The following is a 17575-nucleotide window of genomic DNA, read 5'->3' on the forward strand; positions in this document are numbered from 1 at the left end:
CAACATAGTTTATATAAAATATGCCTTCATTCAAGCCAATCGCAAATAAAACTTATGTGGCAAGAAATTTCTTTTTTAATTAAAGCGAAGAAAATGGAGCATACCACTCAAGCTGAAAACTTCTGACGGTCTATAAAGGACTCATCATTTAATTTTCAAACTCTCTGTGCTCGCGCGCACGTGAGCGCGCACGCGTGTGTGTGGTGGTTAAAATATTGTTTCGAACTATGATATATAATTTTTTGCTTTTACCTCAAGATTTTTTTTCTTCTGCTAATATTAAGTAAAAAAAATTTAAAAAATTACGAAATCAGAGCAAGAGGATTTTGTTTGAAGCTATCTGGGCGTCTGAAAATATTTTTTAAAACCCCAATTCCCACCCTCACTCTTGATGCTCACCAACTTCGTTTCCACCGAAAATTAAATGCTTGGTTTAGGGGCTTTAGCTTCGGAAATAGTTTCATGTCAAAACGTTTTGAAGACACAAGGCCTAGATGATCACGAATCACGAGTGCATATATATATGCATTTTCATACCACACGGTACTCTCTTGACTGGTCGATTTATTTATTTAGTGATACTTTGATACTTGCGGCCAAACTTTGTAAACATGTGATTTCAGGAATCAAGCCCTGCAATCACTACCTGTATGTGTTGGATGATTAAAAAAAAAATAAAGAATCAGAAGTGCAGATTTCACAAAGATTGACCAAGAAGCAATCTGAAACCATACAAGACGTATTACAAGATGACCTTTGCACGAGTGTCTTATCGTAACAACAGAGATAAGATCTCTCGCAAGGTGTTTCACCTTTGGAAATTGCTCCTTACTTCACAGGTTGTCCATACTTCCGCAAAGCATGGTCTCCGAAAACTGCTGGCTTATGCTTCTTTTGCTACTCTTAGCATGTACTAGCTCACATGTTGCCGGTGTCAAAAGAGACATTTTATCAACCAAAACTTCATATTTCTGGTCTCATGACGTCACCTCTCCCATCACCAAGGATGAGTACACGACGATGAATTTTAATGGACGTACGTGCACAGCCGTGCATGTCAATGGTATTTTCCGTCACGGCTTACGTTATCCTAGTGCTGGCGACATGCGCGGTATGACGTTACTTCAGAATAAGCTAGCACCGAACGTGAGGAATGCGAAATACGATTTCTTGAGAACATGGAGCAACACTTATCCCATTGATAAGGCTAATTTTCTACACGATATGGGGAAAGAGGAGCTTCATACTATTGGGGCAAGACTCGGGAAGCGGCTGTTTAGTTTACTTGACGGAAACATGGACAATATCCACTTTGTCTCTTCAAGCACACAAAGAACAAAGGCAAGTGCTCAGGAGCTTTTCTCAGGACTGTCGCTGGGTGTTAGAGACGCACAGTCCACTGCAATAAACCCACAGATCAACGACAATTTAACACGTTACTTTGATATGTGTAAGCTTTACTCAGATTCGGTGGATACTAATATTACAGTTTTGAAAGAATACAATAATTTTCTGACAGGAGACCTCTTCCGGAATGTGATTACAGCGAACGAAGCAAGACTAGGTCTTACAAATGGCTCTCTCAGTGCGGGTAAGCATACTTATGATAGCTCCCAAACTAAAAATATGAAATTTTCACGAAAACTGGCACTTGTAATGGCCCATCGATCTTTATAATTAGCTTATGTAAAAATGTTTTATTTTTCGTTTTAATATTTCGAGCGAACATGTTCTATTTTACAGTTTTGCTCTTTTGGTCTGGTACAGTCAAAACTTGTTTTTTAATATTTTGTATATATATTTTTCTTTGCTTTGTTTTAATGTGCAGTTGCAATAAATCTTTTCAGTTTATGAGTGTGCATTAGAGACGCATACAATCGGAATCTCTTAGGTCTTTTACATCTGGTCGAGAAAGTAAGCTCTGATGTAATTTCCCGCCTCTGAGAACTCTTTTTGGAATTACTTTTGTTAAATTGCAATTTAAGGTGGCGGAAGGAGACAAAATCAAAATCGGAGCATCATCAGCCTTTTCTGTCGCAGTATATGTGGTGCACCCAGCCAGAGGCGAGTCCACGTGTATTCCTACAATCACATTAGAGGTTATATCTCTACTTGATGTAAATGACTGACCTATGTTCCTATTGAGTAAATATGACTTCTATTTTTGTACAGCTGATGTTCTAATGATTTACAAGACGTGTGCTGCCGAGCTGGCGAGTTACAACCGATCAGACACATGGTGCTCCATTCAAACAGACGATGAGAGAGAAATTCTAGAATACGCAAGTGACATAGAGGTCTGCTGTAATCTTTCTTTCTCTCTCTCTCTCTCTCTCTCTCTCTCTCTCTGCATAACAAGTTCTCGTCAAGGGGACAAATTAACATTAGGAAGAAAAACAAATATTAAGAACAAACATTATGAGAGTGAAAAGAATTATATTACATTACAAAGAAATTTACTCTTTAAAATGAATTTAAAATAAATAAATAAAAATAAAAACAAAATCTACGAAAAGGGCAACTATCCGTCTATTTTGAGAGTGGCTAATAACGATCAAAAGATTAATGCATGAAGTAAGAAAGATCAGAAGGTAAAACAAATTCAAGTTATATGAAATTAACAAAAGGTTTTATGCGATTAACACCTCACTTCACACTCCCACCGCAAAAATAAACCCAACAAAAAAAACAAACAAAACAAAACAACAGGGCTTCACACTAAAAACAAAGGAATGACGCGGTGCATAAAAGGCAGCACCCAAATTGGATTCGTGCGTATCCCTACGAATGCAGCAGGGATGGTGAACAGACCAATTTTGGAGCAAGTCTTCCTTGAAAATAAAACTTCATACGAAAAAAGTAGAAATACAATGACAATAGCGTCAAACCGAAGCTTCTAACCGACAGAGATTTTCTCTAATTGTGTTAGCTCATTTTGTTACTTTATCTTTGTCGCCCATGTTTTCAAACTTGTATGTATGTTCATTTAGCCACCCGTACACTCATTATTGGTCGTCACCCTCCCTGCTGCTGCAGTGTTTGAGTAATTGAATCATTATTATAATGGAATATTGAACAGCTATATTAGCCCGAGAGCGATTAGAGGCAATTAATAAATATCTTCCAGTCCGCGATTCGGTTAAACAATAATTACAAGCGCTTCAGGTGGAATTTGCAGAAGGCGCAGAACAATTATTTAAACCGGTTACGAAGGCTACCAAAGGTCTTCTTCCCACGATGGAGCAAATCGCTAAAGCAACTAAAAATTAGTATAAAGAACTATATTTAAAAAAAAGATTCTACAAGAACGTACAGGTGAAGCAGCTGCTGTTCAACCACAATTAGAAGAAGAAACACAAGTACTTGAGAGTATTGACGAAGTCCATGAGGAGGTCGATGATGTAAGGGATCTTTTTACGCCAAAATCAAAACCATCAGCCCAATTTACCAAAGAAGATCGTAAGAGACTTCGAAAAAACGCTGTAGCGGTTTTCGCAACAGGATATCCAGATCGTGATAAATCATTAGATCCAATCAACACCGATATTTCAGAAACAAAGGCATCCCTTTTGTATTTCTAAAATACCATGGTATATTTAGAATCACTGGTGAATATAAGGATAAATTTGCAGAATTTGAGAAACAAGTTGGAAAAGCTAAAATAGTGCCATTACTCGGGTATATATTATCCCCAAAAACATCGCCATTCAGACCACCTCGTATTGAGGAAGAGGAAGATTTACAATTTGAAGAAATTAGACGAAAGAGGAAGTTACGTTCAGCAAGTAAGAAAGAAGCAAAAGAAACAACTGGAAGTGGTCTTGTTACTCGAGGAAGTGGTCTTATTACTCCTTGTCCCAGCAATGTCCTTGCTGATATTGATCGACTAGAAATTCTGATTGGCAGAAAACGAGCCGGTAACAATACTACAGAAATCATTAATGAAGCAGCTGATATTTGTCAACGATTATTTACAGGCGGTATCATGGACATTACTGTTTATCGTTCTCTTATTGACGAAATCACCGTAGATTATCAGTGATTGAGGGAATGTAATTAGATCAGTGACAAGAAAATAAGATGATCATACATAATGCTCAACTTGGATCTTTAATGGTAAGGGTGATACATTCACAACTACCCGCGTATAAAGTTACCTACGGGGATGGAATCGGTGATGTTGTTCAGGGTCTATTTAGAAGGATAGCCCAAAAGGCAATACCGATTGCAAAACAATTATCAATGATAGCCATTGACGTTGTTTGTGATAAATGTATTGGTGCTGTTGGTGATGTTGCTAGTAAAGCATTCTCAGCTATCAAGGACAGACTAGCACGATTAATCCAACGAAAACAACAGCCAGTAAAATTACCCAGCACTGAAGAGATGCCTGCAAATGTTAGTAAAATAATAAATCAAGCTGAAAATCAAAAACTAGCAAAGCTTCCCCGAGTACCCCTGTCAGACAAAGAAAAAACGTAACTGCTAGTCTGATAGCAGGAAGTGGTTTTCGTGTTAGACGATAATAATTATAATAAAATGTTCAAACGTGTATCTGATCCAGCATTTGACATGGATGCACCAATAATCAAGGACGAGTCTGTGCGCGATAATCAGTATTATTCTTATGACGCACGTGTACCTAACGCACGATGAAGAATTGAATTGCAACTTCAGGATACAAGTAGATATTTCCTGCCCGCTGAGGCATTTGTTGAGATCGAAGGTAGACTTTTGAAAGCAGATGATAACAGCGTACGGACTTTTAGATCGGCCTGGTTTTGTTAACATTGGTGTTATGGTGTTTTTTTTTTAACAGTGCCATATACATTATTGACGGAGAAAAATGCTGACTCTTGTCTAGAAAATGTTGATTTTGCCACGACAATACTGGGTCTGGCAAGATATTCTGATGATAACTCGAGGTCAGCTGGTCCGTCATTGGTGTTTGCATAGGATACAACTAATCACCCCGAGAATAGCAACGTGAGACTGGATGCAGCTGCGGAAGCATTTTCATCAATGAATGACGATTTCAACCTAGGATTTTCCGCACGTAGATCATTGTTAAATGGAGAAGAAAAATTTTCATGTGTGATTCCACTATCACATATATTTGGATTCTGTAGAAAGGTTGGACAAGTTACCGTGGTACTTGTAAGAAAAGCCACCGACAATGATGCAATCTGGTGACCCAACGCAGTTGATGCAGGTAAAGTAATACTAACAAAACTGTCGTTGTGGATGCCATTAATGACTCCATCACTTGCCCAAGAACAATAGTTGCTCTTTTTCATGGATCAAGGTGGTAAATCAACATTATCATGGTTGACAATGACCACAGACAGTATTCAAAGTAATGCTGCTGGGTTATTCACGTGGCAGATAACATCACAGCAGTGAGTGTCAGCACCACGACATATATTCATTGCATTTCAGGAAAATGCCAGAGTAAAATCGCAGGAACGAAATCCAATGGTATTTGACACGCTTGGGGTTAGTGAAGTTGCTTTGAGAATAAATAACATCAAGAACCTTCTAAAGAAGTTTTGCTAAAATTTGATCAAAATCATGTTGCACGTGTTATTATCATCGGTTGATGACATTTATGGGGCGTGATCAGAATGTGGATTCTGCTTTGCAGATATCTCAGCGGGAGTTCAAAACACGCTGTATCCAGTCTATTACTTTTCGTTGCAACATTTAGATTTATTCAGGCAATCTGTCGTTGATATACACTTCCGAGCTCGTGTAGCTCGACTGCCCACTGGTGGTTATAGAGCAATCGCTGTCATACTCTCAGACAAAACAAAACTACTTGAAGGTGCTGGTGGACGAATGAGAGTTAATGATGCCCCAGTAGAAAATATGTAATTAAATCGCTCATGATATGTCATATCATCACGTTAGTGTCCGTCTGACTCCTGGTCAGATTTGAAAATAAACTACAATCAATATCAAAAGGGAACTGTGGAATAAAAATATCACTAAGAAAGAACAAAGCGCAGGTGGTCCAAATAAATTATCACTGACAGAACGTCAACTCAGATACTTCAATAACGCCAAAGAATCAAAAACCTGCGTTAAACTTAATGCTTCTGAGGGTGCCATTAAAAACGCAGTCAAGGCGGGAGGTATATTTTCACTTTTTGCAGCTATACCATAGCCGCTGAAGTCTCAGCTGTTGAAAAAGCAGCTACACTTGGTGCTGTACAAACTGCTGCTGGAATGGCACTAAAGAAAGCAATTGGAAGGGGAATTATGCACGCAGAAAGCTAAAAAATATCATGACAGGTACAACACATAATACGTTTAAGAGCGCTAAACGTACCGCAACGCGGCCGTTTAAGATTGTCGCGGCCTAAGATTGCCAGGAACTCCTCACTCGTGGTACGGAAAAGGTCTGCGACTTCTAAGAACACTTCGTTAGACGCAAATCATTCCTATGTCAAATTTTGATCTAATTGATGCTGATAAAAATTAAACATTAAAATCTAAAGAGGTGTTTTTATGCATGATCAATTACCAAAAACAACCAAACAATGTTGAAACCGCTATCATTATTCTCGATAGAAGTTCTGGAAAAGGTACTCATTCGGTTGCATGCGCGATTGATCCACATGGAATTGTTTATTTTGATTCGTATGGGTTGGCGCGACCAAAAGAAGTTTTAAAATATGTCAACACAATACACATCACTCCCGTCTGGTAATCAACATTACCAACACAAACAATAACTGATCCGCCAATATGTGGTCGTAAAGTAATTGTTCTACTCGACGCTGTAGCAAAATCATCCGATTCACCTCATAAAGTTGTACATGATTACACGAGTTCTTTTTTAAAATAATAATCATATAATCGTTAATATTTACAGAAGATCTTATTCTGTCAAAAAGAAAAGAGATGATATTGATTTGTTGAATTACGCGACTAGAGATGATCTTGCTGATATTATGAACCTCTCTGGAGCTGACCGGGACGAAGTTGTTATTTTGCAGGATAAATACGGTGTTTTGAAGACGAGTGGGTTGACATAGTTCGAAGAGTTCTCGGTGCTACCACGGATACCATTCCAGTATTTACTGACGGCGGTAGAATCAGATACTCAAATGTATCAATCGCAACTATCAGGACTGAATTATAAAAAGTGTTGTTAATTGTTTACAGTCTACCGGTGATACATTGACTGGTTCTCTCAATATGGCTTATAATAAAATTACTGATCTCGGAGAACCAGAATCAGACAATGACGCTGTAACAAAGAAATACATCGACAACAAAAACCTCCCAATGATGAACTCGTAGTTTCAATTAATAATGAAATGACCACATTTCAATCTGATTATACCACTCATGTGAACACATTTTTGAATTACCTCAAAAGAACAAATGGAATTGTTGATGATTTCTTTGGAAAACCAGTAGTTACCGGTATTAAACTCTCAGACATACACAAATTACCGACAGTTCAGTGTATACAGCGGCATCTGGATCATCATTATGGACATCACTTAATGAATACAACAAATATCGCTCTGAAGTTACCGGTATATACAGATTCTCAGTCATCGGTACTACGATATTTACCACGATTTCATGGCGTTATCCACTAACTGGATCCTTTGGATATATGTTAGTGATGTCGGAGCAAAACGACAAGTAAACATTTGTTGGGGAACCCGAAGAAAAAATAGGTTTTGTGGTACTATTGGTGTCTTAAATTAGTCGCTGAACTACCGCCTACTTAAAATATAACGAGCTCCCCAATCAACGTTCAACATTACATATACAATCAAGTATGTAAGTGGCGAACCAAACTGAAAAATATCGTCGACGAGTATACAATAATAGTAAAAAAATATCGCAGAGGTGTAGTTGTCGTTGACACAATTGTGTATTCGGCGTCTGATGTTATCGCTGGAACAGGCGTATTGCTATCAACAATAACAATGATATCAACAGCAGTTGTAACAATTTGTATTTCAGCTGAAGCAACAGTTGCTGGTATTCTTAATATCATCGCAAAAAAATATCTACATATACAGATAGAAAACTACATGAATATACGATAAAGTTGCATACATCGACGCTAGCATGCTCCAAATTATCTTCACTGATATCATCAGGTCTTATTGACGTAATGATATCAGCTACTGAGTTCACACAAAAGTCGGGTTCCAGGACCACACTAATTATATCCAGGAAGATGTTTTTTTCCCCGGATACTTAGCATATGGAGCTCCTGGTAATTTTCCTAATGAAGCAGCGATATCACCACCTGTTTTCCTTGACTTATCCAGGGAGATACATTTGGATTTGCTTGTACCACATTTAACACACTTACCTGTAATGGCACGCTTTTTATTTTTTGTTATTGTTGTTGTTAATCCACTGGTGGGGGTAGATGCTCTGCATCGAACACAATATAACTTCATGTTATTTATTATATTTCTGCAACATGGATGTCATTGATTTTTCAGCGACACGAAAACAAGAACCTGTCAAACATCATCCAGCGCTACCTAATTCTATCAGAGCAATTATCATAGGTGCGTCTGTATCTGGAAAGACGCAATTGTTACTTAATCTAATATTTGTTGGCTCCGTCAGTTGATGATCAGCGATGCTACGATGTATTTAAAGATTTTAAAGAAAATGCAAAAGTTCTAGATGAAAATGGTAACGATATTATAATTTTATTACCGATATTGATGAAGCGCTATCTGTAGATGACCTAAATGGATATATTAATAATCTCGTAGTGTACGATGATGTAATGCTGGACAAACAATCAAATCCAGCTAGAATATTTTCCACAGGCAGGCATAAAAACACGTTATTTATGCTACTCAGCGATATACACAAATACCTAAAGTGACCAGAGAACACTGCAGTATTTTAGTTGTGTTTAATGGAGTCGAAACACATTCTCCGCAAAACATTTATCAAACTTGGTGCGATAAAATTTAAAACATTCTTGTCAAAAGCACAAGCTACCCGACATGGATTTATCATCATAAATTTACATGATCCTCGATCGCGATATCGTGTAGGTCTTGATAAAACTTTTGATTAAGAAACAGCAGCAGAGAGGGTGACGAACAATAATGAGCGTACGGGTGGGTAAACGAACTCGCATACAAATTTGAAAACACGAGCGACAAAGATAAAGTAACAAAATGAGCTAAGCCAATTAGAGATAATCTCTGTCAGTTAGATGCTTCAGTCTGACGTTATTGACCTTGTATTTTTATTTTTTTCGTATGATTTTTTTTCTCCAAGGAAGACTTGCTCCAAAATTGGTCTGTTCACCCTCCCTGTTGCTCGAATGCATGAACTACTGGGGCAAAGTTGCTGAAGTCATATGCCTCCGATCAAAGAGGTTTTTTTTCATCGTTGTCACGTGAAGATATTTCAGAAGAAAATTACAAACATGTAAAGAAAGTTGGGTTAGTATTCGATTGCAAAAATGTCGGCGACTATCACGATCTGTATCTTCGAACTGATGTTTTATTGGTCGCAGAGCTGTTTGAGAACTTTTATGATACTGCCATGCACGTGTACAAGCTCTGTCTCGCCCATTACTTCTCTTCACTGGGTATGGGTTGGGATGCATATTTGTCCAAAAGCAAAATCGAGCTGGAATTGCTCACCGACATTGATCAACATCTGTTTATCGAGCGATTACTTCGTGGCGGGATATGCATGTCAAGTCACACATACGATCGTGCCAACAACCAACACGTGGACGGATATGACCCCGCTGACCCTAATAGTTACATCATGTATCTAGATACCAATAACCTTTACGAATAGGCCATATGCAACCACTTCATGTTGGTAGATTTCATTGGATCGATCATGCGCACATTGATCTACAAAAAACTCTTGCGCGATCACAACATTCACAGAGACCACGGATACTTCTTTGAAGTTTATCTGGAATATCTTGAACATTTACGCGAGGCACACAAACGATTATCCTCTGGCTCCAGAGGTGTTGTCGGTGCCTGGTTTGTGGCTATCCCCGTACGAGTGCGCTGCCGTCTATGAGTCCGGTCGCAAATACACTGAATACACTTAACTGGTACCAAGTCTTCGGACCAAACACAGCTATGTACTGTACCTGCGAGATCTACAGTTGTTTTTCCCATTGAGTATGCGTGTAACCAAGATTCATATAATGTTTTTGATTTTGTAAGCAAGCTTGGATGGCTCATTACATTCAAATGAATTGGTATCCACGCATACAGGCCACCCATGACTTTGAAAACGACTTTTTCAAACTCATGAACAATGCTGTGTTTGGAAAAACCATGGAGAATCTGCACAAACGAATTCGAGTCGATCTTGTACGTGATAGTGAGCAAAATACGCTCATCGCTGACCCGGCCTTTGAATCAAGCACATGGTCTATCGTTGAGTCAATAATATGACGTCCGTGTTTTTGTAATGGCGTCTTGAAAATAGTTATGCGGAACTGACGTGATTTTCAAACATCACATCTTCGCAATGTTTTTGTTTGTATCCAAATCGCCAATGGTAGGGGCTTCGGCGATAGTTGAAAAGAAATCGACGGTGGGCGACAAAGTGGTCTTCTCTCTGTTATTACTTCTCAATGCCGTTTGAACATCCTTTAAAACATCCTAACACAGCGGATCATCAGCCGATGGCGCAATCATATACAACAGATTCCAGGTTCACCATCGTAAAACCATATTCTGCAATGGTTGAGTTTTACTTGATCCATTAATTAGCGCACGAACTGTGTTTGGAAACACGGTTCCATAACCATGCTTGGACGGTTTAGGTGTCACTTATGCGGAAAAATCAGTAACGGACAGCTTGAAATCAACCCAACTTTCATTTCTTAACCTCCAGTATATTGTAATATATCCAAGATTGAGTATAACAACAACAACAGTGATAAAAACACCGGCAACAGCAGCAGCAGCAACAACAATTATTATTATTATTATTATTATTATTATTTACAAAATTGAAATATAGTAAAATCTAAAAGAAGACATCACCTTTTCTAGATTTATAAAATATTGGAATTCAATTTTCTGTGAGTAATATTTTATTTTTTTGTTCAGGATTACTACCTACGGGGCTATGGAGTTCCCATTAACACTGCAATGGCGTGCCCTATTGCCAAGGACTTAGTTAATTCAATCGCGCACGTGATACATAATCACAGCCATCACCTGAAGTAAGTCTCTTTGTGCGTGCGTGTGTGTGTGTGTGTGTGTTCTCTTGTATTCCAGGAAAAGGAACGTTTTACACAGCTACAAAAAGGGCATCCCATCTGTTGTTATTGCTCTGTAAACTAGGTCTCAAAATATGTAACAGAAAGAAAGTGAAACCATCAATAAAAATCAGCAAGCAAATTGTATTCATACAATACAAAATGAAAATTCAAAATACACTTACAACACAGTGCATTAAATTCCAAGTCATCTTAAATATACTATCAAAAGTCAGAAATATAGAATATTCCGAATAGATTCCAGTAGTTTTAAATGTTGTCATATAACACAATGATGCAATCCAGAATGTCTTTGAACTCTTATGTATAACTATATTTTTGTGTAACTCCTGTAACATGATTCTATTTAATTTCATAATTTGTATCCATGGCTGTAAATTGTACGGAATATCTTTAGTTAAATTTTGCTTACGTGACCTTAAGAGCGTAATATTACATAGGATCTATAAATAGTTTAGTCTTACCCTTTAAATCAAAGCAGACCAAGAGAACATAGTTTAAATTTATCAGTTTTGATAGTTTTTAATTATACTTTTAATTTTCAAATCGGAGTTTAAGTTCCTGGTAAATCAAATTATGACTTTAATTTGTAGTACGGTACCCTTCCCTGATCCTTTACGATTCCACTGGAAATTGAAGAAACATATTTACAACTTTTAATATCCATCCATGGTGGATCAGCGTATTTTCACATTATTCCCATTACTTTAATACCATTTCTTTTTAACTTTCATAAATGTATACGTGTTGTGTTATGACGTGTTGCTAATGTAGGCAGGGCCGGCGCCAGACCCGGCCAGACTATCTGGCGCCCTAGGCAAGGTTAGATTTTGGCGCCCCCACCCCCCAAATATTAATTTCAAAATTTATAAACAATAATTTTTTTTTTTAAATGCGCCCCCTGAAATCAGCGCTCTAGGCGGCTGCCTAGTTTGCCTATATGGTAGCGCCGGCCCTGAATGTAGGTGTTGCAATGTACGGCTTTAATCTTACATGTGATTTATACTTGTATTATATTTCATTTATGTGCGTGTTCTGTCGCTTATTATATAACTTATTTAGCTTTGTTATAAGCATTCCTGTTTGTTGTCTGTGTAATATGTTTATTTTATGTAAATAATAATAATAATAATAATATGAGTTAGACAAATCTATTAGATTCCTCGTACATGTAGCCGGACGAGTTAGACAAATCTGCTGGATTCCACATACATCTAGCTGTACGAGTGAGACAAATATATTGGATTCCACACACATGTAGTCGTGCGAGAGAGACACATCTGTTGGATTCCACATACTTCTAGTCATACGAGTTAGTCAAATCTAATGCATTCCACATACTTCTAGTTGTACGAGTTAGACAAATCTATTGCAATCCACATACTTCTAGTCGTACGAGTTAGACAAATCTATTGCATTCCACATACTTCTAGTAATATGAGTTAGACAAATCTATTGGACTCCACATACTTCTAGCCGTACGAGTTGTACAGATCTATTGCGTGTATGCAACAGATAAAACAATACTTAATTTAGTAAAACTCAGCACAGACAAAGAGAAATATTAAGTGTCTTTGGTAAAATGGAACTATTAAATGCAAACTTTGCGAAAATAGAAACATATCGATAGACGAACACTTAGAAATTAATAAACAAATACTTTAAAGTTAAAGGAAAAATGAACATTGTGTTGCTATTAAATGCGAGTTTTACCGAATAGTGCAAATCCGCTGGTTAAAATAGACACCTGAAGTCTAAGATGCGTTCTTGACTGAAGTCTGAAATAAATACTAGAATGAAATCTACGACACATTCTAGACTGAAGTCTAAAATACATGCTTGATTTGCGTTTAAGATACATTCTAGACTGATGTCTGAGATACATACTAGACTGAAGTCTAATATATATATATATATATATATATATATATATATATATATATATATATATATATATATATATATATATATATATATATATATATATATATATATATATATATGATTTACGTCTAATATGCATTCTAGACTGAAGTCTAAGATACATACTTGATTGACGTCTAAGATACATACTAGATGCATTAATATACACAAATTCGATCAATGAATGAAGCATTTCTGGTACGTCTGCTCAGCAGTTATAACAACTATATGTTCTCAGATTGATTTATACATGATATTCTTCAGGTTACTGAATTCATTTTTTTACGTGTGAGAAACAGTTAACAATATACTCTTAAGAAACAAAAAAATCGAATAATTATGTAGGAAATAAATCGAATAATTCTTTAGGAGGAATTAAATCGAATAATTATGTAGGAAACAAATCGAATAATTCTGTAGGAGGAAATAAATCAAATAATTCTGTAGGAAATAAATCGAATAATTCTGTAGGAAATAAATCGAATAATTCTGTAGGAGGAAATAAATTGAATAATTTTGTAGGAGGAAATAAATCGAATAATTCTGTAGGAAATAAATCGAATAATTCTGTAGGAAATAAATCGAATAATTCTGTTGGAGGAATTAAATCGAATAATTCTGTAGGAAATAAATCGATACATTCTCACTGTATAAATGCACCCTTGTTTTCGATGTGGAAAATTCGAGAGAAAAAAGGCCAATAAAAGAATTCTAACGCAAGAACATTGAAACCTATAATTAATAGACTGATTCTGAAAAAAAGATAATAAAAATTCTAGAAATAAAAGGTATGGCAAAAAGGATAGCTTTTGTAGCTGTCGACATAAAAGAATTCATTACAGTGTATGGGTATTTGCGTGAGTATGTTAATAAGCTATGAATTATATTAATAATTCTTTACATGTTGTAACTGGTCCAAGCTCACTGTTTCTGATGGTCATTAACCCGACTTTCGACCAGTAAGCCTATGTAGCTTTCGCAAAGAAGTCAGTCTTGAGAGTTTCTGGTTCTTTGTTTTTGTTTTAATTTTTTTGTTGTTGTCATGATGTACTCTTTCTCAACGACTATGAGAAAATTAATATTTCCGTTTGAGCTTCGTATTATCGGGACATAAATCGCTTAATCTCTTTTCATAGTTTTTGATACTTTGACATTTCAGTTTATTTAACTGTTTAGTTCACCCTCAGATGATTAAATGATACTTCGTCACTCAAAAAACCTAATTGTGTTGCTGTGCCGCAAAAAGTATTTTTGAGTAATTAAAGCCGGCGGCAAGGACGCATTTCAGTCCATTAGGTGACCTAGTGTGACCAAGTGTTGAATATTGTTCATCAGTCCGGGGCCACCATGCCCAAGAGAAGATGAACAACATCAAAATTGCGCAACCAAGGACGGCACTAATAGACATTGGTAGGTTCCGTCATATGCAAGGGTTGTTGTGTGGTTTGTGTGTTTAACGTAATTTGTTTCAGCACAGGATAGCCTATACATGGCGGCCAGTATATTTGGTCGAGGAAAAACAAACCGGGAAGAACCACCGACCAATGGGAAGCTACTAGAAAGCTTTCTCACATTACTCACGTTGTCCGAGCAGAGACTGGAACATACACAAACAAAGGTGAGATGTCAGTGAAGGCGAGAGCCTTATACCACTAGGCCACCCGACCCAGGTCCCCTGCAGGGTTGATGATAGCTGGCTTTTTTTGAAGAAGAAAAAAACAAAAACAATGGTTACTCTGATTGTCGCCATCTTCGCTACTACCATGCGCTAAGATGTTGTTTTAGAAGCTCATTGAATTTGTAGGACAAATCAGTTATGACTGATTTAAATATAAACCCTAATTGCATTCAACAGCAAATTTAAATCCTGCATCTTTATTTACTCAGAAATTTAATAATTATAGTGAAACGTATCCAAAAAGGACACTTGAAGAACCGTGAAAACTGTCTTTTGTAGTAGGATGTCGTTTTTATACGAGTCAAACACGTGGGTGAAATAAAAAATTGGTCTGCTGTTTGTGAAATGTCCCTTTTAAGATGGTGTCCGCTTAGATAGGTTTCACTGTATGTAGTTACAGTGATAAATATATTTGCGAGAATAAATGATACGCGTATTTTGTTCATTCATACTACTGTTGTAAATAAGCATTATTTCCACATATTTTACTTCCATTCTTTTACTTTCTTCATCAAGTTACAGCGTTGCGAAGTTTGTGTTTGGACATTCGGATACAGTGACCCACTTAGCTAACCGTCTGGGCCTTTTCCGTGACCAGCATCCCCTTCTTGCAAGCAACTATGATGTCATGAGGAACCGGAAGTACATCGTCAGCCATACTACTCCCTTCTCAGCTAACATTGTCCTCATCCTCTATAACTGCCATCAAGGCAATGGTCGTCCGCTCGAAAGTGACTATGTACTGAGACTTTTGGTAAATGATGAACCGGAAGCACTGAATTGTGGCGATTCTATATGCAGTTACCTCGACACTGACGTCCGAAATAGTGTAGGTTGCAACTTCGACGAAATCTGCCACAATGACATCATGGTATCGGGAGTTATTGTCGGCTAAAATGCATATGAATATGTGTTACCAACCCCTGATGCTCAAATGAAATAATAATATTTCAATAAAGTTATGCTGAAATATACATTAGAACTTGAAAGAATATATGTTCATTGCAGGTTCGGATCAGGTTAAGTGTTGGGGTGGGGTGGGGTCTAACATTTCAAACGGGATCTATCTTTCCTCGAAAGGGCACCAAAGCAAACGTCTCTATGTGTCTATTTACTCAAAGTGTTCATAATGCCCAATGAACGTGTGCAAGAATAAAACGAAGGTCAAATTTCAATCGACAAGTGACGACGTTCGTGTGTGTGTACGTTGATTTTGGCTGGAGGGGGGTTTCTGAAACCCCGGAATCCGCATCCCTCCGGTCTTGTATTAGGTGTTTGCATTCAAATATGAAACCATGCTTGTTTACGATAAGTCATGCAGTTTAGCTTTCATTTAGTCTTTTTCTCATGGAATCTATTCAAGCAGAGAAAACTACGCTCATTGCTTCATGGTCGAAGGTTGTTTCGCACCTTCTCTTTGGTACCCGGCCATCTGCTGCGTTCACCAATATGTCGCAGGTGTCATCTGAGCTCAAATGGTTTTGCTAAATTACACGAAGACATTTTCTTCGACGTTTTCGTTCTTCTTTTCCTTCTTCTCGAATGACTCATCCAGAATATCAACGTTAACAGAGGTGATGAGTTTGCATACCGCAGCAGTAATATGTTCGCTTTCTAAATATACGTTTTTGGGTTCGACCGAAGGATAAGTAGACACATATACAGCTACATTCACCACAAGGACAAACTCATGCCAACAAATAAACTTTCGAAAGTTGGTCATTAAGTTCGTGGAACAATGTGTGCAATCAACGGGAAACAAACTTCAAACTTTTATATACGTCGAAATAAATAATCGTTACAGATCTTATGACTGGAAGTGAGATACAAACTAAGTTAAGGCAGTCAACTATCCTAGATGTACTGTCGGGATGGCCTATGCTAATTTGTGTTTCCAGTTCTTAATTAAATAAACACAAATATTAAGTTTAAATTTACTTTTGTAAAGAAGTTAATGAAAGAGACCTTAGGTCAAAGTTCTGCTGATATAATAGAAGACACTTGAGATTTGTTAAAACGTGTAAGTAGCTCATCTGATGCAAAATAATGGTGATTTTATTGCAGTTTGGAAGTAGAAAGACATGGAAGATGCTACACGTTAGCACTGATATGTTGATATGTCGGCTATAGTAAAGATTTAAATTTTAGTAATAAAATTTAAATATCTCAGCAAGATATCTGACGTTCATTTATCACTCAAACAAGCCATTCGTTTTATCATTGATAGCCATCGAGTACAGCTTGGCAGTTGTGTTGAGACTAGCAGCAGGAAAGCTGAGCCCCCCACTTTTTATAAGGGTCCTTTCGGTAAATAGAGCCTTTCTACGATTAAAAAAGATAACGACAATGACGTTAAACTAATCTTCTAACAAATCGAGATTCTTTCTTTGACTTAGTTAACTCTGTAGAGGGATGATGAAGCTCTCTACGTTTTCTAAGGTTCCGCACGGCAAATAAGAGTCTTTTTAACGTCAACAAATCGAAATTCTCTTCTAATTTAGTTAATTACGTTACTTTTTTGTCGTTATATTTTTTCAGTTATAAAAAACCCTATACCATGATGACCCACATATGGTGGGCTCAGCCTTCCTGCTGCTGTAATTTTAACCAAATATTGTATCAAGATTAATTCGAAATCTCGATCTAGGATCATGTAAATTTATTGTTTTAAAACCATGTGGTTTTGATTTAGCATGATT

General features: G+C 37.1%; 1 protein-coding gene across 1 annotated transcript; it reads left to right on the forward strand.

Moving 5' to 3' along the window:
- Positions 1-792: 792 nt before the first annotated feature.
- LOC149780742 (multiple inositol polyphosphate phosphatase 1-like) lies at positions 793-15850 on the forward strand. The gene is made up of 4 exons (XM_089936406.1): positions 793-1591; positions 2173-2297; positions 11103-11218; positions 15393-15850. The coding sequence occupies exons 1-4, from the start codon at positions 862-864 to the stop codon at positions 15769-15771; spliced, it is 1350 nt and encodes a 449-aa protein (XP_089792532.1). The 5' UTR covers positions 793-861; the 3' UTR covers positions 15772-15850.
- The last annotated feature ends 1725 nt before the right edge of the window (positions 15851-17575 follow it).

The sequence above is a fragment of the Sinohyriopsis cumingii genome, chromosome 16, assembly GCF_028554795.1.
Source record: "Sinohyriopsis cumingii isolate HCF-2022 chromosome 16, ASM2855479v2, whole genome shotgun sequence".
NCBI classification, from domain to species: domain Eukaryota; kingdom Metazoa; phylum Mollusca; class Bivalvia; order Unionida; family Unionidae; genus Sinohyriopsis; species Sinohyriopsis cumingii.